Source organism: Haemaphysalis longicornis, unplaced genomic scaffold (assembly GCF_048455015.1).
Source record: "Haemaphysalis longicornis isolate Haplotype H1 unplaced genomic scaffold, Haemaphysalis longicornis Haplotype H1 scaffold_595, whole genome shotgun sequence".
NCBI classification, from domain to species: Eukaryota; Metazoa; Arthropoda; class Arachnida; order Ixodida; family Ixodidae; genus Haemaphysalis; species Haemaphysalis longicornis.
This window is the reverse complement of record NW_027526405.1, coordinates 5,044-20,175: the sequence shown is the minus strand read 5'-3', so window position 1 is coordinate 20,175 and position 15,132 is coordinate 5,044. Positions and strand designations below refer to the sequence as shown.

General features: G+C 50.1%; 1 protein-coding gene across 1 annotated transcript; it reads right to left on the bottom strand.

Annotated features, from left to right (window-relative positions):
• Positions 1-10,353: 10,353 nt before the first annotated feature.
• Positions 10,354-14,929, bottom strand: LOC144141020 (uncharacterized). Its single transcript, XM_077672497.1, has 3 exons — positions 14,137-14,929; positions 12,067-12,079; positions 10,354-10,665 (listed from the first exon to the last, which is right to left on the bottom strand). Exons 1-3 carry the CDS (start codon positions 14,894-14,896, stop codon positions 10,422-10,424), a joined length of 1,017 nt encoding a protein of 338 aa, XP_077528623.1. The 5' UTR covers positions 14,897-14,929; the 3' UTR covers positions 10,354-10,421.
• Between the last annotated feature and the right edge of the window lie 203 nt (positions 14,930-15,132).

The following is a 15,132-nucleotide window of genomic DNA, read 5'->3' as shown; positions in this document are numbered from 1 at the left end:
GTTGCGCTGGCATGCCCACACCATGTGGAAGGTGTCGGACACCTCCCCACAGTGCAGACACCGTCCATCTGTTTTAGGGTCGAAATGCTTTGCTACTGCAGGGCACATAAATGTGTTCGTCTGCAGGCGCCGCAGTATTCGCTCATCGGCCTTGCTCAGACCCTTTGCAGGGGCTGGGTAAAGCCGGCGGTTATCGCAGTAATGTCTTACGATTTCTCTAAACCGCAGAAGTGGTTTGCTAATCTCCGAGCCGGGAGAGCATGGGTGAGGCGCCCGGTGGGTAAGCGCTCGGGCAGCCGCGTGCGCGGCCTCGTTACCTCTCAGACCCTGATGCCCCGGAGACCACACAATTTCTTTAGGAGCGGGGTCTACGAACCGCACCACTCGTTTTAAAATTCTGTAGGCCAAGGGTGGTACCGTGCCCGCTAAATACCTTTCACAGGCTCGGCGAGAGTCCGTTATTATTGTCCTTGACTTCGGGTCCGAGGCGGCGAGCGCTATGGCAATCGCCTCGGCTTGCGTGGAGTTAGGAGCCCGGTAGGAGAGCCCATCGACTTGCTGGTCCCTGTGAATTACAGCGGCAGTGAAAAACCCTAGAGGCGACGGTCCTGCCACATCAACGTAGAACACACCTCGCCCATTTCCGTATTTCCTTTCCAGGGTCTTAGCGCGTGCTTCCCTCCTGCCTTCGTGAGTGTGCTTTTCCATGTTACGCGGAAGTGGATGCACCCAGAGCCTGTGCCGCCACAACTCTGGGAGTTTGCACGTCTTCTCTGGGATACACTCATGTTTTATTTGTAGGCGATTAAGCAAGTGACGCCCGGACGCCGTTTGTGCGAGTCTAGTGTACTGATTTGTGAGATGAGCCTCTTTCAGCTCTTGATATGAATTGAGCACTCCCAGCGCCGATAACCTGGTGTTGGAGGTAGCCACCGGGAGGTCAAGGGCTCGTTTTGTGGCCTTCCTAATGATGACGTCAATGCGATTCTCGTGTTGTTTGTTCGTACGGAGGTAGGGTACGGAGAAGAGGATCCTACTGGTTACGAAGGCATGGGCGAGCCGGAGCGCGTCTCTGCCCCGTAACCCTCCGCGCTTGTTGGATACGCGTTGTATCATCCGTCCGACCTGTTCACCTGTTCGCTTCAGTTTGGCAATGGTGGTCTCTGGACTAAGTTTGTTGTGAATAAGCAGGCCCAGGATCCTAATTTCTTCCACTTCTCTGATAGAACCACCTGTTAAAGAGATGCAAAGCCTTGTGTTCTCTTTAGGATTGGGTTTAATGTGCAAAAGTTCTGATTTTGTTGGGGCACATTGGAGGCCGCAGTCATTAGCATAGCTTTCGACAATGCTGGCAGCCCTTTGAAGGCGGTCCTCCATTTCCCCGAGGCTGCCTTCTGTGCTCCAGATTGTAATGTCATCGGCGTAAAGGGCATGTTGTATACCCTCTACCAGAGCTAATTTGTGCGGCAGCTGCATCATAGCGATGTTAAAGAGTAGCGGCGATAGGACCGCTCCTTGTGGAGTACCCCTTGTACCCATGTAATATGGACCGTACTCCTCATCTTCGATCCTCAGGAATGCTTGACGCTTGGAGAGGAAATCTCTGACGTATGCGAAGGCTTTCTGACCACAATCCGTTCTACTTAAGTTTTCTAGTATGCTGCTGTGCCGGACGTTGTCAAATGCCCCCTTGAGATCTAGGGCTAGGATGGCTTTATCGTTTTGTTGCATTGTAGTTGGTCGAATTACGTCGCGGTGTAGCTGGAGAAGGACGTCTTGTGCTGACATATGTGGGCGGAACCCGAACATAGTGTCAGCAAAGAGGCCCGTGGACTCAATGTGTGGAGAGAGACGATCCCGGACCATCGCCTCCATGAGCTTACCCGCGCATGAGGTGAGCGAAATTGGCCTCAGATTATCAATATTAACAATTTTTCCTGCTTTGGGTATAAAAGTGACCAAGGAGGTCTTCCATTCTGGGGGGAGTGGACGGCCGTCCCAGATTTGATTTATGTAATCTAACAGTTGCAGGTAGGCCGAGTCCGAGAGGTTCGCCAATAGTTGGACTGTTATACGGTCTCTTCCTGGGGCCGTACCTCGGCGCATCTTAGCTAAAGCTGCCCGAAGATCTTGTAGTGTAAAGGGGGCATCCATGTCAGGGTTCTGCTTGCCTGCGTATTGATACTCAGGTCCATTGGGGTCTTCCGTGCGGCAGAGATATCTGTCACATAGAGTATCTGCGAGTTGGGTCGTCGTACCTTGGTACCCGTGTAGGGCTCTTCGGAGTTGACGTTGTGTTTCCCCTCTCGTCTGAGTTGGGTCAATGAGACTGCGAAAAAGGCGCCATGTCCCCTTGGATCCCATTTGACGCGCAGCCGAATTGCATCTCTCTATCCAATTGGCGTCGCTAAGTTGGACAGCGTATTCTGCCGCTTTTTCAGTCAGTTCACTGATGCGGGCTCGAAGCTTGCGATTAAGTTTCTGTTTGTTCCATCTTTTAGTAAGGCCCCGGCGTGCCTCCCATATATGCATCAGATGGTTGTCCACAGTTGGGTTCTTTTCGGTGGTCTGAATTGTTGTAACGTGTTGCTGTTGCAAGGCGATGATCTGTTTCGCCCACTCCGTATAGCTGCCTGTGAGGAGAACAGGTGGAACTTCTTGCAGCCTAAATTCATGCCAGTTGGTTAGTTTGGCCTGGCCCCACTTTCTTCTAGCAGCCTTCGCCAAGAGGGTGATCCTAAGGAGGCAGTGATCGCTACCGAGTGTCTCCTCCAGGTTTTCCCAAGTAGCGTCTCTACTATTTTTAACTAGGGATAGGTCAGGACACGTGTCGCGAGTTACCGAGTTTCCCATACGCGTGGGACATGCCGGGTCCGTGAGCAGCGTAAGTCGAAGCGTGGAGATTAACTCCGCTAACTTGCGTCCCCTGGCCTGCTCGAAGTGATATCCCCAATGAAGGCTCGGGGCGTTAAAATCCCCAACTATCACGAGGGGTGCTTTGTCGGCCGATTTAAGTGCTCGATAGAAAACTTCGTTAAAAGTTATGCGGGGCTTGTGCGGGGGGCTGTAAATGTTCAGTACATGTATTGGAGGATCACGACGTCTAAGTGGAAGGACCTTTACCATACTGTATTCCTGTTCGGTTTCCAGACCTAGATCGACTTGGAGCGCCGTATACGCCTTGTTGACCAGGATGCAAGTCGTAGGGCCCCCCTGGAATGAGCTATACCCTGGAAGTTTAGCATCTGCTCCAGGCTCTTGAAGAGCCAGAATAGCTGGTGCGGGGCCGATGGACTGGATATATAATTGGAGATGCGACCTTTTTTTCCTATTCCGAAATCCTCTACAGTTCCATTGTATGATCACGAATTTCTCATCTGGAATTTTGCCTCGGGCTTTCCGCTGCGGTCGGTTAGCCATGATTGAAGATTATTGAGATTTAAGAAACATGGCCTCCTCCCTGGATTAACGGTGTCTCTAACGGAGGCACCAGTGGTTCCATGGGGGTAGTGGCCGAACTGAATTCCTGCAAGCCTGTGGCCGGGCGAGGCACCACCTTACGCCTATGCGAATCCGATCGCGGGGATCGTGAGCGGGAGCGATTGTCTCTGAGTTGTGTGCTGACCCAATCCTGAACTGTGTCCATGACTGAGTCAGTTACCGCTAGAATTATTTGCGAGAGTTCCTGCTGCCAGAGCTCTGCAAAGGATGCCCTGACTCCTTCTAGAATTTTCTTTGGCAGTTCCTCTATGGTGCGCTCCAGTTTTGTCAGCCGCTGTTCCACCTGTGGCACACGTTGTACAAATGTGCAGTCTGAGCATCGGGAAGCGCTAGACACTCCAGACGCGACCGAGGCGCTCTCATCCCGCTCTGATGGCTCGGACTGCTGCATTGGCTCCGAAGTCCCAGCTGTTGTTTGGGACTCCGTGAGCCCAGCTAGCCTCGTTTCTAACTCTTGAATTTTGTTCGCAAGAATTTCGCTCTGGCGCCTTAGCTCCGCATTTTGTCGCTGTAGGGCTACTTCGGTTTGGGTTGTGAGGAGGGAAGGGAAGAGAGAGGTCGGGAGGCAGCCCTAACCCAATCGCTCACCTCGTTTTTGGTGTTTGGCAGGGTTGGAAAGTCCTCGGCGCTGAAAATCTGCGTCCTTGGCACGGTCCCGAATCCAGCGTTGTTCTTGACCGGAGCAGGTCTGCCCGACACTGGGGTCGAAGTCTTGTGGCTTCCCTTGCTTGCTTGAATCTTCTTGAAGTCTTCTTTCCGTTTGTCGGTGGTTGGTGAGGTTCCCGGCTTGATCGGTTTCCGGTATTTGCCGTTACATCCAGAGGTGCCGGTGAGATGTTCGCCCCCACAGATGAGGCAACGGGGAGTGCATGTGTGTTCGACAGGGCCCTCGGGAGTGGTAGCCACCTCGGAGCCGCATTGGTCGCAGCGTCCCGGCTTGGGTCTCGGGCAGATATCCGCCCTGTGTCCCACCGTGTCGCAACGATGACAGGCGGGGATCGTTTTCTTGTACAATCTCACCGGGATGCCCTGGTCGTTGTAGTAGATTTGGCGGGGAACAAATTTCCCCTCGAAGATGACCACAGCGACGTTGCTGCTGCCAAGTCTTCTCACGGAAAGAATTTCGCCGTTTTTCCATCGCAGCTTGGGTTTGAGAGAGGCCGACGTATCATTGGGATCGATGGTGATGACCCCTTTGCAGACGTCGCCTGTGGCTTTGGCATGTCCCCGGAAGGGGAGCTGGCGGCCGTTGACTGTCAGCGTGACATCACCGAGCAGTCGTCGGGCGGCAGGCTCTGAGTTGAGACCACACACAATCACGTTTTGTTCCCACACCGGCCACACAGACAGTTCCACGCTCCCGCATTCGCGTAGGAGATTGCGCACTGCGGATCCGACTTGGCCTGGAGCAAAAGTTGCCTTCAAATCCAGCGTTGTGCTCGGCTTGAGAACCACGATGAGTTCGTCGCGCCCAATGTGGGGCGTGTGCTTCGGTCGCCACTGGGGCTTGCTGGATCTGTGAGTGGAGGACTTGCTAGCCACACCCCCTTGAGGAGCATGACCAGAGCGAGCCGCCGTCTGTTGTTGGCCAGGAGCGTCGTTGCCCTTGGGAACTTTCGAACTGTGTTTGCGTCGCCATATGCGAATCATGTCTTCTAAATATTCTTCCTCGGATGGTGGACAGTCCTCGTGTTGGGCGGTGTCCATGCAGACGACTTGCATTGAGACAGGGTCGTATTCCGTGATGGTCTTGGACGCCGCCACCGCCGGGGAGGCTCCGGCCTGCGCTAGCGGCAGCATGTTCGCCGCTAGGCTTAGTGGCGCGGCAGCCGGTGGATTATTCAGTCACTCACAGCTTGCTCAAAAATGGGCCCACCTTGATAAGAGTGGTATCCGCTTGTGCCGCTGAGCTTCGCGAAGACGCTGACGCCAAAATTTTCGACGTCCGAGTTGAATTTTGGCCACAAAAAGGAAAAATTTGCGGAGCCCACCGAACAGGCGACTGTTCCATGCACGTGCCGGCACGTCTAGTGGGAAGAGCACCGCGTACCTCCCGTTGCGGGCAGAGAGTCGTAGGATCGAAACCGGGCGCCGCTAACTATTTCTTTTTTTATAGTGTAGTATCGCGGAGCTGTGGGTGTAAGGAGGAGAGTTGCGCATGCGCAGTGAGCATGTGGACGGCGCCGCCATCAACGACGGAGGACCAGGCGAGCCTAAGAAATGCTCCGCATTTAAAATAATGGCGTATTTGAAATAAGGGGAGAAAAGGCAGCAAGACTGACAAGTTTCGCAGCGTTTGGAATAATAGATTGGAATGCCCTCCCCAGCCACATATTTCTTTCAAATGATGTACCCCTATCAATTGAAAATTTCCTTAACATGTAAAATTTCAGCTGTCTTGTGTTCTCCCCATTTCAGTTGCTTGTTGTATGGCGGTCTTCTTTTTTTCCAGTTCTTCATGTTTTTTATGCATGCCTTGTATGCCAAACATCGGCTTTACTATACCCTTGCTTTTTTTCCCTTGCGCTGTTTTTATTAGTTATTCTTTACTTTTTTGGTTGCAATGTTAATGTGTATCAGAATATTGTAAGATGTTAATTGTACTCGAGCGAATGAGTCAGTGAGTGAAAAAAGTTTTATTGAGCCGGCGAATTGGGAGCGGTTCCCAATTTCAGAAAGCCATGTGATGAGCGGGCATGCAGCCTTCGCTCTGGAGGAAGAACTGTCTGGAAATCCAGATCGCTGTTAGTCACCAGGTTCTCCCACAGCTCAAAGGTGGGAAAAGTGGATGGAAGAAGGAGGAGCTTGGTTTACATGCACTCTTAATGTGATATGATGAAGAGAGCCAGGTTGTAAGCGCAACTTGAATTCGGCAGGAGATTGCGCTGGGAACACACGATGGAGGCCGCCTGGGTGAGGGGTATTCTTCCTCGTAGGAAGTGCTATCTCAGAAGATATGAACGATGCTCATCGATACAGTTTTATCATAAGTAACATGAGCTCCCTACTGGAGGCGCAGGGTTGCAGGAAGTCCCAACAGATGCCGAGGGCTAACAAATTTGCGCTTTTACTGGTACATCTTCTCTTTTACATTTATGATATATGACACCGGCTCCTACGGTAGACGAAGGTGTCAACAGATGGAGACCGCTAAGCGAACGCGGGAAAACTCAACTGAATTTTACGTCCAAAGGGATGCAGATTAAAAAATCTCGCTGGCCTTCTTATCAGCTTGTTAGGAAAAAATCCTGAAATTAGTTTTTGGGCAATGAAATGGGCAGCATTTTCAAGAAAAAACGACTAGGTGATATCAACTGGCTGTGTGTTTATTTAAGAATGTGTAAAAACACAGTGTTTTCTCGAAATCCTGCTTGCCTCTATTGGGAAGGTGTCATTGAAAAATGGTGTAGAACAGTGTTTAGATACCTGAGTAAGTTGCCTATCTCAACAAAAAACAGTTCGATATCTGAAATGGCGGGCGGTAAAAAAAATTAATATCTGAAAAACTATTTTACAGCTTTTCACTATCCCCATGGTGGAAGTTTTTGAATTTTCAGAAATATTGACCTCCAACACCGTAATCAGAATGTGCCCTTGAAATCTGTAGCCGTTTGAAATAGCAGTTTGGCTAGACGTGTACATAACCTGTTAGGCCTTTTTGGCTCGTCAGCCGTGCCATTTGTAAAAAACAGTTGGCCCTTTTAGCGGCGTGGCAGGGCGAAATCCTTAAAAATGGTTCTGTGCATTTGTATGAGTAACATATGCTAGCAAAAATCAGTTGGATAACTCGATCGGTGAAAGATTTATTTGATAATATTTAGGAAAACCATTTTATTTCCGGAATGCGGAATCACCTCGCTAGTGTAGGTTAGGGCGAAATCCAAAAACGACTTTTTATATATTCTTAATGGCTACATATATCAACAAAAAGCGCTTCGATATGTGAATGGGTGACCGAGAAAATCACAAATTCGCGAAACCACAATTTCGCCCTTTTCCGCGGTTAGGAGTGCAATTTCTGAAAAACCCGCCTTAGTGAGCACCTACTCAATGACGCAAATAAACTCGCGAAATTTCAAGTCTCCAGATCTAACAGTTTTGGCTGGGCGTGGATGCGTCAGTGAGTGAGTGAGTGAGTGAGTGAGTGAGTGAGTGAGTGAGTGAGTGAGTGAGTGAGTGAGTGAGTGAGTGAGTGAGTGAGTGAGTGAGTGAGTGAGTGAGTCAGTCAGTCAGTCAGTCAGTCAGTCAGTGAGTCAGTCAGTGAGTCAGTCACTCAGTCAGTCGGGCACTTCTTTTTATAGGTATAGGTGGAGGCATGACAAATGAGTAGAATATATGTTTCCCCATGACTGTAAGCAGTAATTAAGATGGCTGTGAACAAATTCATAGTATAGAGATATCAGGATATGTTTCTGAAAATAGCTTCGAGATCGGAATACTACGCGTATGACAAAACCAATTTTTTTTTGTAAGTGGTTTCACGTGGAGATTAAATTTCAGATGAGTGTCGAGTAGAACTCCGAGGAATCTTACTGTGCTTGACACAGGAATGGCGGTGCGCTCAAAGCAAAGGCTTGGAACTGAAGCTGGATGCCTATTAGAGGTATTCCATAATAAATATTTAGTTTTTGTGGGGTTTATCAGGAGTGCGTTTTTATTACACCATACTGCCAAATTTTCGAGTTTCTGGTTTAGCCATGCAGTTAGGGCGTCTAGATTAGGATCACCTGTTTACATTGCGGTGTCATCAATACAAGTTGTGTTATTTGGACACGGGGGCAAGTCAATATTCATTAAAATTCATATTAAATATTCATAGGCAAGTCATTAAAAAGGAGAAGTGAACCTAAAATTTACCCTTGCAGAAAGCCTGATTTGCAGTTATAGGTCGGGGAGTTGCGTCTAAAAGGCGTACCACTTGTGTCCTGTCTGCTAAATAGCTCCGAAAAAGTGTTAGAGGTGGCCCACAAATTCCTAGTGATTCTAATTTAGGAAAAATAATCTTATGATTAATGGTATCGAAAACTTTAGTGAAATCAATAAATACCACTCCAGACCAGTGACCTTTGTCAATGAGCTGTTTAATCTTATCTGTAAATTTTATAAGCGCAAGTTCTGTTGAAAGACTGGGACGAAAACCAAACTGGCAGTTGGTTAGAAAGTTTAATTTAGCGAAATATGCTGTTTTATAATATTGATTATGCTAGAAAGTACAGCGGACACGTCACGAGAAACCTTTCAAAGGGTAAATTAAATCTAACCCAGGGTCAGTGTTTTTAAATTTGAAATTACATTATGGACTTCGTCAGCTGCGGTAGGACGCAGGTAAAAATTATGGGGACATTTAGGGAGGCATGAAACATTACTACCCTGAATTACATACAGTTTAGAAAAGAAAGTGTTCTATTAGTCAGCAATGTCCATAGGACTCGGTAAAGTAAGCATACCATCGTTAATCTCAGTTATAGAGGATTGCTCGTCACCCAGCTTAAGGAATTCTTTGATTAGTTGCCAGTTTTTATGGGTGTTGTTTCCGTTTTGAGGGATTTTATTTTGGTAGTAGTTCTTTTTAGCTTGTCCAATCCCTTCAACACTTATGAGCTTTGGGAGAGCGCCTTGGCCACCTCTTCCCTCGACGTCCAGCGCAAGTTGGTGGAGAGGGCAGATGAGGTCCGTGCCAATGGACTCCTGGAATGAGGAGGCCACCCTGAAGACTCTTTACTAGGAAATAATAAAAGTTTATTCTCTCTCTCTCTCTCAACGTTGCATCGAGCGTTTGCAAATACTTTTTATGACGAATTTTAAAAGGAATATTGAAGGGCCGAGCTTTTACTTTCTTGTAAAGCTTGTGTCTTATACGAATGCTGTGTAGGAGACTATTCGTTGTCCATGGGTTCCTGGGGCAGAGTATCGCTTATGGGCGGGAGTCAGTGACGTGCATAGATTAACTGATTCTACTATTTTAGAAGGGAATAAGTTGAATGGAGTTTCTGGGCAATGTTTATCCAACACGTCCCTCCAGTCAATAAGGGATATGATTTCCATAAATTTACTGGAGTCAAACGAGTGTCTTGTCTGAGGTTTATACTGGGTACGGCTTTCGAGCAGTAAGGAAAATAGGATAATGGTCTGTGATATTAAAGTCGACAATTCCAGGAACTTGAGGCGAATCTAAGTTAGATAAGATGTGGTCAATAAGCGTGGGCGGACCATTAAAGATTCTAAACCATTACCAACGAAGCAGAGTACTCTGAGCATGCGCCACCTGTTACGTCAGTGATGTCACTGGTTATGTGGGATGTGACTGAATTTTTCAGTAGGGTATTTAGCTGGTGTATGGTGTAGTACATGATCGCATTAGCGACTTGATGCCTACCTTCCCTCCCACTTCCCCTTCCCCCCCCCCCCCCCCCCCCCCCCCCCTACCCGAGCGATGGGAGATCTTGATGTCCAGCCCCGACCTGTCGACGCAGCAAGAGCTCGCGTCCAGGGGCCAGGAGCTATTGGACTCATATGGGACTCGTGAATAGGGTTCCACCCCGTCTGACGCCTGCGAGCGTCACCTGAAATGGGCTCAGCGAAAGTTGTTTCTCTCTCTAAAGACGGCAAGATCACTGACCCCCGACATTTAATAGACGTGTCTATCCTTCGTCTTCGACCCAGTTCGACCCTTTGGAACTGCCACGCTTTTTTTAGAGCCAATGCCTGCGCGAACAGTCGCTTCTTCTCGGGAGTCACTGTTTATTAATTTTTTCTTCAATTTGAACAGCTCTGCTGCTAAAATACGCCGAACGCTAAAGCCACAGATAGCTTCTTTGCGGAAAAGGACGCCTCGGACAAGAGCGTGAATAATTTTTATGTCCGGTCAGATTGCCAAGAGAAGAGAGACAACGCTGTCGAGAGCGGTTGGCCGGCGGTGCTCAGTCCTGGGGCACGAGGATGACGACGAGCGTGGAAGTGTATCCCGGCATGCCCCTGAGCAGCAGATGCTGCATCTGGGGCGCGAGGCCGGCGCTGGTCACGGGCTGCGACATGACGATGGGCGCCGGCAGGCCCGGCACGGAGGGGGGGCTCGCGATGCCCTGCACGCCCGGCGCGCCGCCTTTCAGGGTCTCCATGGCCTGCAGCAGGGGCTTCGACGCTCGGCTGGTGGGCAGCACCGAGCTGCCGCCGAAGGCGCCCAGGCCGCCGAGGGTGCACTCTGCAGTAAAACGGCGGCAGTTGGCCCGACTGTTGATTGATTGATCGATTGATGATTCATATTGGATTCATTCATTCATTGAATGAATGAATGATTGATTGATTGGTTGATTGAATGATTGATTCATTGACTGATTAACTGACTGATTTTTATTTATTGATTTATTTATTGATGATTGATCTATTGTTGGGTTTAACGCTCCGACGCTTCAGAAGTGACGAGGCGCGCCGTAGTGGAGGGCTCCGCATTAATTTTGACCACCTGGAGATCTTTCACGTGCGCCAAAATTTGGGACACACGGGCCTTTTCGCTTTTCGACTCAGAAAAGCTGCGGCCACGCCGGGAATCGGGCCCGCGTCCTTTGGCTCGACTGTATTGTGCGGATAGATGTAGGCGGAAGAGATGTCGGTGAAGACAGCGCTTCGACGGGGACGAAAGAAGGACAGGACAGTGCAAGCGCTGCACTGTCTTGCACTGTCTCGTGTTCTGTCGCTTGTCAGCGCTTGTATTGTCCTCTCGTACCATTCCAACCACGTGTAATGTAAGCACTTACAAGCGCTTACAGTAACAAGCGCAGTAGAAGTGCTGACAAGAGATCACAAACAGAGTACAGCGCAAAAGAAGTACAAGACAGTGCAGCTCTTGTAAAGTCCTCCTTACAATCACCCGAGCGCTCGTACTTGAGACGTATTTAGACAGTACAAAACGCTGACAAGAGACAGTATACAAGACCGTCAACGCTTTAACTGACCTCTTTCGTCCACGCCCCTGCGCCGTTTTCAGTGACATGTCATGCAACGCACTAGCCAAAATTCTAGCTTGAGGCACGCGGAAGCCATAGTTCGAAAATAGCGGAAGGCGGTTCGATGTCGCGACGTTTCTGTGACATTGCGTGTCACATGGCCACTACTTTGCAATGCGCGGCTATGCGCCTTTGTTCTTTCGTTCGGCATCCGATCGCTGATGTATATAAAAATTAAAATTTCAAGCTGTGTACCTTTTCCTGGAAGAAACTGCGTGCTGTGTGAATGTCCTTTTTAATTCGTATATGCGTAACCGCCGTTAACAGAACTACAGCTTTGCCAAATCCAGGATAAGTTAACCAACTACTGAGGCGCAGTAGCTCCTCGCGCTAATCTCAAATTCAGCACGTGAAATGCTGTTTTTTTTTAATTTCATATATACCTTCATCTACTGAAGTAGTTACCGTATGGTCGCGTGCATAACCCGCACCAAAAAATGCAGAAACTTCAGTGGCAAAGTAGGGGTGTGAATAATAAGCGGGGTTTTTCCTTTGTGCAGCTTCACGGCAATGCGCGTTGTGCCGTGAAGATGACCTTGTGTACAACAGTGAAGACCGCGGCTCAAGTGATAGTTCTAGTGAGAGCCGTGACACTCAGTGAATTACGACTTTCGCCTTGCTGTCAGCGCATTCTACTTGCTAAATATACGCTTTTTCTGTCTGCATCGTATGTGCTTGAGCAGTAGCTTTGGCGCAGCCTTTCCTGTATCATATGTGCGGGCACTACGGGAGGATTTCTTTTATTTTCCGGTGGGCTGAAAGTGGGGGTGTGGATTAATGCAGGCGTGGGTTATACGCGCGAAAATACGGTACTGAGAGTGTGCAAAAACGTTTTCTACGATAATTTGTAGGAGATTGCGTGTGTGAACGCTAAAACGTCAGAACACTGTGGGCACATAGACTAGTGCGCGTAGCAGCGTTTTAAGTCATCCCCAAATGTGTCAATTTGTCTCGCTCGATTCCTTGTTCACTAGGACAATATCTAGTTGCTAGTTGAGCTTTAATTTCACTCCCTGATGCGTGTCGCTTCTTTCTATATTCCAAGGCGTGCGTCCGTTTTTGTCCGTACAGTCTTGTCGACAGGGAGACGCTGTGAATGAGACGGATGCAGTGAGAGCACACAATGCTTTGTCTTCAGTGCTGAAGTCGCCATAAGGGAGCGATACTAAGCTACAAAAATTAAGTCGAACAACGAGTTTACTGTCGTACTGCCTCCACCTGTACTACACCGAAGCTGTGCTAATATTTCTGGGGAGTTGGACAGGATTACAGCCGGACATCGGACGAACAACTCGACACAAGAAATTAAAAAAAAACTGGTTGATTCTTCTGCCACAGGAATCAGTAAAACACGAAAGAGAAATGTGCAGCGATACCTGCAGATGAGCATGATTTGCGTAACGGCGGCTGTCTTGTGGGTGCGCTTGGCAAGCGACGCCCTTCAGGTGGGTCGCTTCGGCAAATGTGCACTGGCGTCATTTCGGTGACGGATATGAGGTTAGTGAAATCTTGGGGTATCGCGGCGTAAAACACTTTCTTGTTAAAGTATAACACCCAGAAATGAACAACCCGAAGTATCACGTACTCTTTAGTGCTAAAGGTTGCTTCCCCGCAATTAGGTTCTCTGTGCAGAGGTGCACCCTTTACAGGCCGCTTGCTTCGTTGTACTGGCGTCCCTTTAGTGACGGATATGACGAAGTGAAATCTTCGTGCACCCCGGAATAAAACACTTTCGTGTTCAAAATGAGTGTGCTATAGCCGCATTTTGGCTGAAATCAGCGAGCCGTTGCCGGGTAGATTGGTCCTCTGCATGTTCCCGCAAAAGCAGGCCGATTGGTCCGGAGGTTCATAGGTTTCTGTTATCATAGGATTCTGTTAATAGGAAACTGTTATCATTGGTTTCTGTTATCTGCGTGGAACAACTGGTATCTGTGCTCCGAATCATACACCGCCCAGATCGAATATACTGTTGTCTTCCTTTCTAATACCAATATTCGGTTCATGGCACTCTCTTTGCAGCGATAACTGTGGCCCCTTTCGTATTGTGTTTCCGGGGATGCCCGGGCTGGTCCAATTTAGGACGTTTCCACGCAGTAGTGAACACAAGATGCGTGCATTATCGGTGTAAACTTTCCTTTTAAGGACGAGGCTAACCTTAACCACTTTTTTAGCTTAGGCTACTTCCTCCCGAAATCTGTCCGTCAATCCGTAATGCTTACGTAACACGATTTGCTTCTTATCTGTATAAATTTGGTGATTTTGGCTGTGACATTTCTGTTCTACTGAGATGATCATAACTACTGTGATACTAATATATTCGCTTGGCTAATTCATGACTTGGACATATGCCCGGACTGACTACGTGTGACTATGTTGGACTAATTACCTTCTGTGCCGTGACTGGCGTCACGTGGTACATATGGCAGTTAAGCTATGGGTACTGAGTTTTCATTCTGGCTGAGTTATGCGTAGTACGGCGGATACGTCGAGCGGAATGTGCGGAGATGAGAGGTCGTGACTGGTGCCCATGCACGACTGAATAACCCCGCAAAGGCATCTACGTATAAGGGAGCCCCCGCACTAGGCAGACCGGGTACCGGACAGGGAAGAATCAAAAGAGGAGGGCACTCACGCGACTTTTGCGGCGACAGCCCCTGGCTGCTGGCCATGAGGCCAGCGCCGAGAAGCCCCACCTGCGGACTGGACGACAGCGAGGCGGTCAAGAGGCTGCCGCCAAGCTGGCCGCCCGAGCCCTGTCCGCTCAGCATGCCGCCCTGCTGGTTCTGCAGGGCGCTCAGCAGGCTCGACTGCTGTCCGCCGAGTAGGTTGGAGTTGTGCGAGCCAGCGCCTCCCCCGAGCAGACTGCTGAGCTGGTCTTGCTGCGACAGGCCGCCGAGGGCACCGGAGCCGCCCAGCGAGCTCTGGCCCACCACGCTGGACATGCCCTGAAGTCCCTGGCCGCCGCCCGACAAGGCGGAACCCTGCATCAGGCCTCCAAGGGAGCCCTGCGGCTGCTGTTGCTGCTGCTGCTGCTGCTGCAGCAGGGCAAGTTGCAACTGCACCAAGTGGCCCTGAGGCTGTACGCCAATGCCCTGCTGCGTCTGTCCTCCCAAGCTACCTTGCGGCAGACCGCCCATGCTTCCCTGCTGTAGACCGCCAATGCTGCCCTGCTGTAGACCGCCAATGCTGCCCTGCTGCATTCCGCCGTAGGCTTGCTGCTGCATCCGCTGCATGTTCTGCAGCGTCGGCAGCGCGACCGACGACGGGAAGATGGGCCGGGCGCCGCCGCGGTTCAACCTCTCCTGGCTCACGTTCAGGGTCACGATGGTCGAAGGGCAGCGGGCGATACCGCCCTGCGACATAGCGCCCGCGGACTGCTGCGGCTGCTGCATGGTGCCTCGGAAAGGGGGCGAATTTTGGGCCTCTCGCTCGTCTCCCCTGAGGCTGTCGCGAGCGGGCTCGGCAGGCGGTCTCGGAGATCGCAGGGCCCTTCTCGACTACCGCTGACTTGCCCAGGACGAAGGGGGCGAGGCTTGAGAGGCTCGGACTGCGAAAGGAAAGCGACCCGCCGACCGATGTCCAGCGAATCTTGATCAAAAGTGACGGCGCCGCGTGCACGCGCCTCGCG